The sequence below is a fragment of the Stylophora pistillata genome, chromosome 3 (genome assembly GCF_964205215.1).
Source record: "Stylophora pistillata chromosome 3, jaStyPist1.2, whole genome shotgun sequence".
Lineage (NCBI taxonomy): Eukaryota > Metazoa > Cnidaria > Anthozoa > Scleractinia > Pocilloporidae > Stylophora > Stylophora pistillata.
Window position 1 is genome coordinate 46,282,604 of NC_142521.1, and position 13,361 is coordinate 46,295,964.

The window sequence follows — 13,361 nt, forward strand, 5'->3', positions numbered from 1 at the left end:
ATCCACATATCAAAAGATAAAATAAGTGTGTTGCGCTCGAAAAACTTGAAACTTCGGTTCAAATTCCCTATTCCGTGCACGGACGACAGTCAAAATGCTCGTGGGTTCTCGGGAGTGAACTGATCGGCGAATAAGTGGAAGCGTTTTTATCATTCATTTCTTATCTATTTTATTCTCTGAATAAAGGGTGCAAGGGTGGTGCTCTGTCGGTAGTTCTCTATCTGGATGGATATATCACAAAGGGTCTAAATGTCTTCTTCCTCAAATACTGTTCATAGGTCGCGTTTGTACGACTTATTAAGCGTCTGTACTATACTTCCCTTACAGCTGTTTCACTGCAGGTGGGTTGCGATCTAGATTATCAATACAATTGTAATTAGTATTATTATTACTACTATTATTAATATCCTTGACAAGGATGTTATAAAAGGAAGTTCCAATCATCTTAACCTAATTTGTCACAAAGTTAAATGGTCTGTTATGGCATAGTGCGACAGTACTTTTATAAAAAAAAGTGCGACAGTTTTTTTTAATTACAAAGTGCGACAAGTATTACAAAGCACGATAACTTTATCACCACTAAGTGCGATATAACTACTGCAAAGTAAGACAGATTATTTCGGCAGAACACTACTCTGGATAGTAAAATTGCTGAATAGGAAAACTAAAAAATACGGAACAGCTACCCAACAACAACTCCACTTGGAGCAACCACAACTGTTATTTGAAGACGGAGAGTGACCAAAACGGTGAGACGTGTTCTGAAAGTTTTGATTCTTGGAATATGTTTATGGATCACATGTACTGACAAACAGTACGAATAGTTCTTGGTCTGAGCTGCAAACTGAATTATACCTTAATACTCTGTTTATTACAGTCTTTCGATAGCCGTTTTATTTTTTATGTATTTTTATTTTGCGATGAAGTGCGAAGCATCGATTGCCTGACATTTAACTGTCAGACATCAAAGGCCTTAAAATAAAACTTTCAACTATCGAAACCGCCAAAAAGTCAACCGTCGAAACAGGAAAAAAATCAACCGTGGATCTCCATCAAAGTTGATCTCCATCAAAGTTGAACTGAAAAACAACGACAAAAACAGCAAACGAGTAACGGTAAGTACATCCATAAACAATTCTAACTTGATTTTAAGTTAGACGAGAGAGAATCGTAACAAAATTAAAAAAAATTCTTTTATATAATTTTATTTCTTTTATAGAAATTTGCTACCGTCCAAATATTCAGAAGTAAAGGTTTGTTTTCTTAATAGGTTACCAAAAAAGGAATGGCTGGTATCATGGATTTTAACACATGGAACATCTTCTGGAAAGCTTGTTTCGGTTTATTAGCGAGTTTGATCTCTGTAGGAGATGCTCTCACCGACTGGATATTCTTCAAACAGAGACGTCACAAACGAACCTACTCTCTTCTCATTAGCTTGGCTGTGACCGATTTGCTGGTTGGGAGTTTGGCCATCCCACTTTCTATCAAAGCAGTTGGATCAGAGGGGTGGGATGCCTGGGACATCATTTCTATCGATGTTGACGTTTTAACAGGCACAAGGTCCATCTACACTGTCGCTGTCATTTCCTTGGAGAGAATGTTCGCCGTCGGTTGGCCTCTTCGATACAGAACTATAAACTTCCGTGTTTACATCTGCGCTATCATCATGCCGTGGATCACAGTGGCAATGTTTACTACTTTGATGGTGTTTCGGCAGTTTCTTATGATAGAGAGGATGGAACTCTCTCACGTTATTAATTTGATTTGTGGAATCCCTCTGTTAACTACATGTGTGGCAAACTTTGTTGTTTGGAAGAAGCAGAAATCGCCATTTTGCAATCCGAATCGTGTTAAAAGAGAAGCGAAATTGGCGAAGACACTAGCTCTCGTAACAACAGCATCACTTTTAACCTGGCTTCCTTTTCAAATCCTAAATCTTTTTTTCTCAATTGAAAGTCATGAAAAATTTCTACTCCGATTCCTCTCAACTCTTCCCGCGGGCGGAAAAGCGGATGTCCTGCGGCACTGATATTGATAATGACGGTCTGCTTGCACCCGGTAAACCTCTTGTCGGCTTGTCTCAACTCTTCTGTGGGTAAAGAACGCACGTCCTGCCGTGTTAATGAGGACCTGTTCGTGGGCTAACAGACCCTTATCTCAGAGTGTTGCTCGTTATATCGCAATTTGTATTCTTAGCTGTCCATGCTGAAACTACTCCATTAATTTATCCAACGCGTCCACAAATTCCAGAACATCAAATACAGTGCCCAGTTTAAAATCTGTCCTCACTGACGAATAGAAGAATTCTGGACTCTGAAATGAAACAACAGCACTAGTCAGTTCCTCGCATTAATGAGTTTGCGCCCTTGATACAAAAAAAAATCTACCGAGCCAATTGTATTTTATGCTGAAGATCATCTGAAGATAGGAAGTAAATGGCCCAACCATTTCTCAGAGTCGGGAAACAGACGCCGTTACCATGTCCCGACCTTGCCTGATGTCCTTAACAACCCTTCAAAACTACATTAAACGCGATAGTACAACCATCATTGCATCCGAAACTTCAAATTGTAACTAGAATGTTTCAAATAGGCTTAAGCCTTGCTGAATATTAAACCGCCTCCCAGTTAGTTGGATAGAGCGCTGGACTGTTGTACGGGAGGTCGAGGGTTCGAGTCCCGGCCGGACCAACACTCAAGGTCTTAAAATAATTGAGAAGAATATGCTTCTTTTCTATAACATCAAGAAATGGTTAGATATTCTAGTCTCCTCGGATAGGAACGAATAAATGGAGGTCCCGTCTCCTGCAGGAGGGGTAGGAGACCTTACTTTCCCGCGCACGAGATTACTGTGTGATGTATGTCCTATCCCGGGGTGGTATGGGTGGGTTGGGTTTAGTTGTGTGAACCTTGTAGGGGACAACGCGTCCTATTGTTCATCCACCTGTACAATGTACAAATCTTTAGAAAGAAAAAATATTTTCTGACTTAGCGTGGTTTGGTCAGCGGAGGTAAGTGAAAGCCACGCACGAGAAGAGAGGGCTTATCATTTCGCGCATGACTAGCTCCACGCTTTCTTGAAAATAAAATGCGCTCTTCTGCGTACTTAAGAACACACAGCTCCTACCTCTTTCCTGAGATCTTGCAGCCGCAACAAAATCTGACCATTTAGCCTTTTTAAAGTGTTGGAATCCAACCTATAAAAAAATTTGTTTCAGAAACTAAGACGTCAATATAAGGTCGACTTAAAGACCTAGGCCTGCAATGTTGAACGTTAATAACAAAGGTTTAAACCGTCACTTCGCTTCCAGAGTGCCTGCTTAGTACAAGAAGCAAAAATCTTCCGCAACGAAGCCACAACCTCTTTCCAAAGTCCGAGGAATTAGTAAAAGAGAACCCGGGGAACGAGGTTGTTGAAACCTGACGTCATGTATTGGGGGGAGAGGACTTCAGTGGACTACCATCCTGTTCCGCATTACCTTGGGGGACTGGCAACACTCTAGTTCACTTTACGCCTTGGACACCGAGATAAGCATCTGCGGTATAGTCGTTAAGAGATTAAAAAACATTCCTAACCTGTCTTTCAGTCCAACATCCATTAACCAAGCTTTCACATCACTTGATGTCCACGATCTGATGGTGGACTGGGGCGAGGCGTCAACAACGTCCATAACGGTGGCTACAATAAGAAAGAAAAATAAAAAAAAAAAAACATTAGGAAGAATAGTTTTTATTTATTAATCTTTTTTTTTTTTTTTTTTTTTCATTTTTAGGACTTTGAATTTGTCTGAGCGTCAGACGTATACCAAAGATAATGAGTTAACATAAAATCACAGATTTGGTCTCGAAAATTATTCCTGGGCCTAGATACATTCTTCTTGTAATCTTTCTTTTTCATTCTTTCCTTCTGTGGTTTGCAAAAAATAGCAATCGAGAAAAGTAAGATTAAAGAAACATGGTCAATCTCATTGCTATTAGATGGACCCTGCAAATTAGGAAAGAGATGGAAATCACTGCAGAATAAACTGTCGATGATGAGTGGATGATCGGTCAAGGCGGCAAAACACAAGATTGATCACGCAAGGTGAAAAACGCGAAATATCGACCCAAAACTCGCAACGAAACAATGCTGCATGAAAAATTAAGGGTTTTTGTATCTCGCATTTTCGCAGCCTCAAATGAGCTCTCAATCAGTCATGAAAACCGCACTCACCAGTGTACAGGAAAACATGCGTAGTGCGTTTACGATCATCACTCAAACGTCCAAGTAAAGCAGCTTTGGTTTAAATCATACCTTTCATGGCATTTTCTTGGAGTTCAATTTTTCCCCTGGTTCCCAGTTCTTTCACAAGTTTGTCAACATTAGAGTCCAGTTTGTGTTTTTCACTGAAGTCAATCCAGAATTTGGATCCCACAATAAAGCCTAGCCAACCATCAGGTCTGTATTTACCATCCATCATCAAGGGGATGATGTCTTTGTGTAGCTGATAGGTGTACTCCGCCTCTACAAGGTTCATTGGAAATAGAAATAAAAATCGTTAAAAAATTCCTGAGCGTGGTTATTGTTCAACTATTTAACGTATTCAAATGCCCTCAACGGAGCTGGTCACTTTGGAAGCAATGGATGGAGAGAAAAGTGCCGGACTACAATTAAGGCTGGGATATGTCTTTGGAATTTCATCGACACGTCAGGTCTTAGGTTGTCAGCATGAAGACAGGATTACTTTTGTTGTATCGCATTAATTCTTTAATCCTTTGAGCTCCAGACGTTTTCCATCCAACAGCCTAAAATTAGTCTTGTAAACTGTTTTCGAACAATCACAGCTTGGCAAGAAGTCACAAGGGGAACAATGCTTCCACCTCGCATCCTTGTGGTGATGATTTCCTTCCGTTTTGAGTACTTTAGTCCTTACAGTAGATAAAATAATGCCATAGGGCCAGGGGGGTTCATCACCCAGAATTGCTGGACATAATTAGTTATTCATATGCACTGAGGCGGGAAAATTTGAAAGCGATTACGCCTCGAAAAGCCCAGAATAAGAGAAAAAATGGGCCGAAACTAGGGTAGCAGCGTTGATAAAACTCGCTTTCTCGATTGCTTGAAGCAATAAGGTGGGAGCCTGAGAGTAGATTTTCAAAGAGGAGGGCTAATTTTGTTTCTAACGAAGGGCTAACAATCTAAACCTCAGCTTTGGAAACTCTTTATGGTATGTGATTAATTATAACAACAACTCAGAAAACCACAACCAAGTTATCTTGCAAGACTTGTAATAACCCTGCAACATATCCTTCTCTCGAGAAACTTTCCCGCTTTATTCATTACCCTGTTTTTGCGTGTCTGTTTTTTTTAATCCGTAAAAAGTGAAAAGTGCTGAGACTTCTATATCGAAAGATCTCGCGCATGCTGCGTTCATCATTACCTGATCTACAGTTTGGACTCTCCTTGTATTTCTGAGACACACAGACTAACACAACACTCGCATTCTCCACAGCCCTGGCCATACTTTCCAGAGTAGAGCCGCCCATCTCATCGATGTCCATCCAAACCTTGAAGCCGTCCGATTGAAGTTTGTTTTTGATCTGAATCACGAGTTTTTGTACATCCCATTGGTAACTGATCATCACGTGCTTGGCGTCTGAAGAACATGAAAATATTAATAATAATTATGAAGTAAATCATACCTTAATTGTGCTCTAGTTTCATGATTAACCCTTCGATCCTACAAAGTTAGTTCTATTTCATACGCATTTCACATCATTAGTACCAGACCCCCGGCAAAATTCTCTCTAAGTGGTCTCAAATCTTCCCGCGTGAGGAGGAACACGCGTTTAGGTAAGCTGTTATTGAGTGCCTGCCTGCTGGAAAGTTTTGAATACCATCATTGTTGGAAACTTTTCGAGACTTGTCATGACTTGTCCGGGAAAATCGAAAGCTGCGCATGCCCACCTGATTTTTTAACTGACTGTTGTTTATCCTCTGCATGTTTCTCTTTTCCTTCGATTTCCCACAATGCGCCAGCAGCAGCTTTTTTCACTTCTCTGTTGTTTGACGTCAGAAGTTTTCGCAGTTCTGCGCAGGCATGCTCGTCCTCTTTGATATTTTTCTTGTTTTCCTCGTCAAACGCCAGCGTCCATAACGTGTTACAGGCATTAACTCTCTCCTCGTCATCTTTGGCGTTTTGTAGCATATTGACAAGAATTGGAATGGCTCCACATTTAACAATCTAACAACGATAAAATATTTTTTATTTTCAATTCATGATCTGGAGAAGTTGAAGTTCATAGAATGGTTGAGTTTCTAAATACACCAGCTCTTCTCAGTGGCCCGGTTGAAATTGAAGAGAGCTTACGAGCTAGGCCAAGTTAGTGAAATGATCGGTTCAGTCCGGCTAAGCAAAAACTTGTAGATCTGATCAAAGAAACCCTAAAGATGATTTCTAGATATTCACTACCTATTTTATCATTTACCTTTTCCATTGAGTGTCGATAGCAAATCAAAGTGATGACAACAGCCAATAAGAGTGAAGGAAGATATCGCAAAATACCATACAATAAGAACCCTCGTGAAAAACAACCTATCTTTCCGGGAAAACGCTGCTACTCTTTTAAGTATTCAATTAATCTTTTCCCATTTTTAAAGAATCTTTGTTTAATAACCCAATTAACCCCCAAGATTGACTAGTATCTAATTTCTCCTTACAATATAACTCCTGGGTCAAATATTATGGTCAGGAGTATAAAGAATAAGTTCTTGATTGTTACACAAATTCTCCTTGTCGGCAGCTTAGGAAATGTATAGAGAACAGTTTGAAGAATATGCATACTGAGGTGAGGGTGTAAAGAGTTAAGCGGCCGAGACGAGTGCAAGAGCATTTAATTTCGCACACGTGATCGCATGAGAACTTTGTGACATTATCTTAGAATTATCACCACTTTAAACCTTTCCTAGAGCGTGGTAGAACAAAACCAAAGTACGTATGATGCACGATCCTTCGCAGTAGGTGGCGCTATTTATGCAATAGCGAAAATCAGACCTGAAAAATATCAGGCCTGAACGGGATTCGAACCACTGACCTCTGCGATACTGGTGCAGCGCTCTACTAGTGCGATAGTAGTGCAGCGCTAAGGATCGTGCATCATACTTATTTAATACCGCAGTTCAAAATATATGAACTTCATATATCCATTGTATCTGATTTATCATCACGGGTTTATTACGAATCAACTTAACAACCTGCTCCCAGTTGGCTTGTTAGCTCAATTGGTAGAGCGCTGCACTAGTATCGCAGAGGTCAGTGGTTCTAATCCCGTACAGGCCTGATTTTCTTCAGGTCTGATTTTCGCTATTGCATAAATAGCGCTATCTACTGCGAAGGATCGTGCATCATACGTATTTAATACCGCAGTTCAAAATATATGAGCTTCATATATCCATTGTAAAACCAAAGTAGTCACAATGGCTGATCAGGAAAATCGAAAATATCCAAACTGAGAAGCCACTGAAAAACTGAATATTGAAAAATTCTTGCAGTCAAAGATGATCATTCCAAAAATAACGAGATCATAGGAAATAAAAGATCAACAGTTACCGTTTTTTTGTTGTTATCGTTGACTGCAATCTGAGTCAGTCCCTCAGCTATTTCACGGGCAGAAAAACCTAGATATCTGTGGTAGTCTGTCCCTATGGCCTTTCTCAGCAAGCGTATGAGAAAATTGATTGGTTCTGAAATGAAGGTGTTAAATTTTAGATGCAACATGTGAAGGAAATGTTAATCATATATTAAACAACCACCTCATTTAAATTTCATTTAGCACGATCTTGATCCAGAAATCAGACATAAAACCGGAAGAAACAAATCTAATTGAAAGGTGGGAGAATGAGTAATGGAAGGTTTTTCTGTTTGGGGGAGGGAGGCAATGGAACGTTTCTAATATAAAAGCAATTCGACGTCTATGGACAAAAATTATTCCTCTGTGAAAGATTTAATTTATGATTTATTCTATTTGTTCTTGAATTACATTAATTTAATCCATTTAAACGACTGATGAAACGTAACGACAAGAAACGTAAACGCTTGACTTCATTTAATTTGGCGTAGAAAAATGCACAGATAATCATCCGCGGGAAAAAGCAAACAGTTTTCCACTTTATGACCTTTATGAACAAAGCAATGTGTCATATCCTATAGCAACAACGAAACGATCCCTCATCTTGAATATTTTTTTAAGCGTGCAGGACAAAGGAAAGTGCCTGTAAAGACTGGCAATGTCACCAAACAAAGACCATATCTAGGTTTTAAACAGCCACCTTTTCCAAAATGAGGCCAAGTACAAAACATTAATTTCTTATAAAATTAGTTTTGTTTGCATGAATGATAGTTCATTTCCATGGCAAAGGCTTCACCGTGATTGGTTTCGTCTTATGGCAAAGGCTTTGGACATCTAGACGACACCTTATTTTACCTGATATTCCTCAATTTTTAGTAGGGCATAGTTAGTCTCGTAACGCGCTGAAACCAAACTATTTGAGAGATTATATAAAAAAAATTCGTACCCGCATCCGCCATGATCAAATGGTTATTTTGTTCATCAATTAGATACGCCAATACAAGCAGACTCTTAGCGCTGTAAAAAGTGATTTCAGCTTTAAGAAGTGGGAGAAGCAATGAGTTCACTGCCTGGGCAGAGGCAAAGTTCGTTCTTGTTGGTACACGTTTCGATAAATTGTGAAGAATCCCCAAGCTCCTGGACAGCATTTTTCCCCGCACTGTGAACTTCTTTAGACGCTGTGTTTTAGGTTCCTGTTAAAAAGGAAAGCAGCTCTGGTATAAGCATGATTTATTGTAGATGGATTTACCCTCTAAAGTGTTTCTCGCTACCAACGAGTGGTTCTTAGCTCAGTTAGTAAAAAAAATCCTAGTATCTAGGATGCACGGTTCGAATCCCGTCGAAGCCTGAATTTTCCTGGCTTCTTTTCTGCAATTGCTCATCTGCGAGGATCTTTTTTTTTTCTTTTTTTACTAGATTGACTTACTGCTGACAAGAGAGTAATAACAGCTTCGTTGATACTGATAAGACAGGGCGACTGCTGTTATAAGCTCGATCTCAGCCTATCTGGGATCCGATCTTCGATCCATTCGATAAGAAGCTTCGAAAGAGGAGTGCAGCTTCATTTTCCGAACAGCGCCTGGAAATCGAGCTTACTAATGTTACTGCGCTCTCTTAAACAAAAGTGACTAATTGATACAGCGATTATTCTGTCTCGACGAACGAACCCTAGTGAGCCTTAACCCGCTCTAAATCGAGATCACCTCTTTAGTAGGTCCCAGCCCTACCCCCTCCCCCCTATCAAAAATGATGAAAGGTCAATAATTTTATTGCCAGTCACTCTACCTTGTTAGCAGAAGTACAAAATATACTCGCACGTATACTTACATAAACCTATATAGATAGTCTCCTTTTTCATGAATGTTAGTTTTCAACAGGAAAAATGTTTAATACAATTCAGTATTATTTAAATCTGGGTGACGAAGTAATCAAAAGGAAAATTTTCATCAGCATTTTCCCTTCAATTTAAGTTAGATACGATAAAAAGCTACCTTTAAATTTTATTACTATACTTACTACATATTTCACATTGTGTGGAATTGAATCTTGGAGTTTTTTGGACATCTCTACAAAAAGCTGAACCATACCAACTTCATTGCACTCTAAGCAAAACTCATCATGCAGGTCAGAATAATTTAGAAGGGTTCCCAGAAACAGGCAGATGATATCTTGCAGTAATTCTAACGGGTTCGATGTCTTCTTTTCATCTTTCTCAGATTCCTTGAAAAGAATAAGAAAGGGACCAAAGTTAAGCTTGATTGAAACATCTCATATCTGACAAGACTCGGGCAAATACATAATCATTTCCCTCGCAAAATTAAACGTATGTTAGAAACATGCTCACTGATGCATACTTCCTTACTAAGGTATACAGCAAGTGTATACCTGGTTGAATCAAAATGAAAGTCCCTTTGAACATGAACTAAAATTCGAGAGTGGGATGGAGGTAGAAAGATCATAACTTATTGCAAAAGGCTCAAGGGAAAGAGAGTCAGAAAAAAACTTGTTAGAACCCTATTTCTCTGCTGTAGACATCGCACTGTTGCCCGCGCATGTCTGATAGCAAAGTTCCGTGGCTTCCCTTTGCACGACAGGCACGTGCCAAATGAATCACAATGTGAATTATTGAAAAAAAAAAAAAAAAAAAAAAATTAAAAGATTAAAGTTACCGTTTTCTCGGGATTCGCTGACGCTTCCTTTTCCTCAGGTGGTTTTTCTGCTCCTATTTCTCTATCCCATGTTGTTAGCTCTGGACAATTACTTCTTCGCTCAGCGATGATATCGTAGGCAAGCTTTGGAAGACCTAGGCGCACGGTCAAATCTGTTAACACAGCTTTCACTGGTTTGTGTTGGTTGGTATAAGCGGTGAAAAGGCCTTTTAAGTGTTCTTCCACTTCTGCTGTCCCCAGGACTCCACTAGCGAACGCTTCTTTCAATCCCCTGTAATGATCTCTCGTCTTTTTCAACGCTTCTTCTAGTTTCGGATTTTTTTCAATGAACGAAGTTAGTATCACGCCTGATTCGTCCTCGGCGATGCCTTCTCCTTGATTGTGTTGATCATCAACTGTTGTAGTGATCTGTTCTTTTAATTTTACTAAGCCTTCGCTTACTGCCACGGTTTTGACATTGTATTTACCCGATGTAAGTCTTTCTTCCATGTCTTCGTTTTGAGATTCTGTTGGTTGCGAAGCTTCGCGGTGGTTTTCCGCATTCGTGCCTTTCATTTCGATATTGTTATTGGTTTGAACAGAGCAAACTCTGGTAGAATCATTCGCTAGAACCCGCAGACTTTTTCTTGAGCTTGTCGCTCCCATATATCAACACGTTTGGAAATTACTGCCTCCAGCGATAGCATCAACATTGAATATATTGCCTTGCAATGTCGATGTTTCTAATTCGTGACCACTAGTATTTTTATCAAAAATTAACGTATGATGCATTTCATCTTCTGGAACCATGCAGTGTAACCATGGTAATTTTGTGTGTTGCTCTCCTGGGATTTTATTTTCTAATTAACAATTGGTTCATACGTCAGCGTGCGTTCATCGAGATCGGAAGCACGCGGGAAGTTTGGAGAGCAAGAAAGATGCTACGCCTCGAGCAACTCTCTCCAAACTTTCCAAGTGCTTCATTTCTTGATGAAAGTACAGCTGACGTATGAACCAATTGTTTTATAACATTTTCAATGCTGTAGTTTATGTCTAAAGGGCAGAAATTCCCTCTCTTACACTTCAATGCGTTGTTTATTTTGTTTCGGAAAAGTATTTCGCCATACTTCAATGATCTTGTCTCAGATCGGATAATATTCTTATGGATAATCAGATCGGATAATATTCTTATGGTACCCAAGGTTAATACCACTAGCTATGGCCTCCACTCATTGGCCTATCAGGGTAGTAAGCTATGGAACTCTCTTCCCAATAACATAAGACTGCTACACGAATTAAGTCAATTTAAATCCGAAATTTCTAAATTGAAATTCGACCTGTAGAATAAATTTACTTAGTTTTTATCTAGTTTAGAAATTATATTTTAATATCCTTTGCTTTAGTATTATATTTTGTATTTTATATATTGATAGTATTTAGATACGTATGATGCACGATCCTCACAGTAGATAGCGCTATTTATGCGATGGAACTTGTTATGCTATGGCTTGTTAGCTCAGTTGTTAGAGCGCTGCACTAGTATCGCAGAGGTCAGTGGTTCGAGTCCCGTACAGGCCTGATTTTTTTCAGGTCCGATTTTCGCTATTGCATAAAGGATCGTGCATCATAATCCGCAGTTCAAAATATATGATCTTCATATATTCATTGTATCTCAGTATTTAGATAGTTAGTAATTAGATTAATTTCAAATATTTTAAATTTAGATAATTTAACTTGGAGATATTAGCATGTATTTGCTATTTTAAATTCAAGTATAAATAAAGTTATTGTCATTGTCATTGTCACTGTCATTGTCAGATTGGTCAAAAACTGACAGGTGAATTCATGCGTGGAAATGAAGTTGGAGTTGCGAAACGAGATGAAACCCGTTTATTGTTTTGTTTTCCCTTTCTCTGGGTTCTTTCTCGGGAGTTTAAAAACCATTCCCAAAGAAAAAGTAGGCAGATCTTCATCGGCTTGTTCTCTTGTTGCCATGTCTAGTTTAATTTTTTGCGGAAGTTTTTCCCGTTTTTTAATGAAAAGTGCTGAAGTCACCCGCGAGAAAAAAATTTTTTCGCGAGGCATTTGTTTGCTGACCTCACCAGCGTGCACAATGGAAAATTGAAGCACGCTCGCGCTATTGAATTTTATTACATGAATTTACAAGCTATGTTATAAAGGTTTTTTTTATCGATGTGCTAATGCTAGATTTATTTGAATTAAAAGAATAGGTTGGTGCAGGTATCATAGCGAAACCTTTACATAATTTTCAGTTAACATAATACGAAAAATAGGCTAGTTCCAATTATTTTTCACCAAAGAAATCACTCAAGCGCAAAAGACTCCGCAAGTTTTTCCGGAGGGAAAAACAAGAGTTAACATCGTTTGATAATTCCTATTTTGCTTGATATTTCGCTTCTGATATTGTTGTCCGTTTTTCGCGTCGGATTTCTACCGGCTATGTTATAAAACAATTGGTTCATGCTTTTACCTGTGCACTATCGAGTTATGGAGTACTTGGGAAGTTTGGAGGGCACTCAAGAAGCTAGAGTTGCCCTCGGCTATTCTCGGGCAATTTTTACGCTTCTTTCGTGCTCCCCAAACTTCTCACGTGCTCCATAACTCGATAGTGCACGCTAAAGCATGAACCAATTGTTAAATAAAATTAGTAAAATTGACTTTGGACGAGATGCTTATGCAAAACGTCAAGGGCGTTTTTAAAATAAGGAGCTAAATTAATGATGCTTTCGGGTATAAGAAAGATATTGAAATTGCAAGAGACTGGTAGTATTTCTACGATCCCGGCAGTTATTCCTCTCGTAGCCATAAATGGGTCCCTTGTAGAATATTCAAATCTTAAAAATCTGTTGTTGTTCTCGTAGTTCGCGGTTCGCTCAATCATTCGAGACAGAATAAAGGCTCGTTTCCAAAAAAAAAACAACATTTAATAACAACAACATTACCACGCCATCTTGAAGGCGCGCTCATTCCTTTTTCTTCTAACCACAATACATTGCGAACATAATCGTGACGCGACGTCACGACATGTGTAACGACATCCGCGTCAGTCCCTAGTTTCGTTATTCGTGTCTACTACAGTGCC

General features: G+C 39.1%; 3 protein-coding genes across 3 annotated transcripts in view; 1 reads left to right on the forward strand and 2 right to left on the reverse strand.

The window, feature by feature from the left end:
• Window positions 1-500: 500 nt before the first annotated feature.
• On the reverse strand, window positions 501-11,074 carry LOC111341315 (uncharacterized). The gene is made up of 10 exons (XM_022948274.2): window positions 10,280-11,074; window positions 9,627-9,830; window positions 8,557-8,803; window positions 7,592-7,725; window positions 5,950-6,226; window positions 5,423-5,638; window positions 4,297-4,506; window positions 3,579-3,681; window positions 3,130-3,199; window positions 501-2,316 (listed from the first exon to the last, which is right to left on the reverse strand). Exons 1-10 carry the CDS (start codon window positions 10,922-10,924, stop codon window positions 2,215-2,217), a joined length of 2,208 nt encoding a protein of 735 aa, XP_022804009.1. The 5' UTR covers window positions 10,925-11,074; the 3' UTR covers window positions 501-2,214.
• On the forward strand, window positions 1,298-2,032 carry LOC111341318 (histamine H2 receptor-like). Its single transcript, XM_022948278.2, has one exon. It carries the CDS (start codon window positions 1,298-1,300, stop codon window positions 2,030-2,032), a length of 735 nt encoding a protein of 244 aa, XP_022804013.2.
• Window positions 11,075-13,188: 2,114 nt separating the features above from the next.
• Window positions 13,189-13,361, reverse strand: part of LOC148736431 (contactin-associated protein-like 2) — a 2,917-nt gene continuing 2,744 nt past the window's right edge. Inside the window, exon 4 of the mRNA XM_088754136.1 lies at window positions 13,189-13,361. This exon is cut by the window's right edge and continues 724 nt beyond it. The gene's annotated coding sequence lies outside the window, so the exon portion shown is untranslated.

Coding starts and splice junctions, on each gene's coding strand:
- LOC111341318 (XM_022948278.2), top strand. CDS start 1,298: ATGGATTTTAACACATGGAACATCTTCTGGAAAGCTTGTTTCGGTTTA.
- LOC111341315 (XM_022948274.2), bottom strand. CDS start 10,924: ATGGGAGCGACAAGCTCAAGAAAAAGTCTGCGGGTTCTAGCGAATGAT. Junction 9,831..10,279: donor CAGCGAATCCCGAGAAAACG/GTAACTTTAATC, acceptor ATTCTTTTCAAG/GAATCTGAGAAAGATGAAAA. Junction 6,227..7,591: donor ACGATAACAACAAAAAAACG/GTAACTGTTGAT, acceptor TATCGTTGTTAG/ATTGTTAAATGTGGAGCCAT.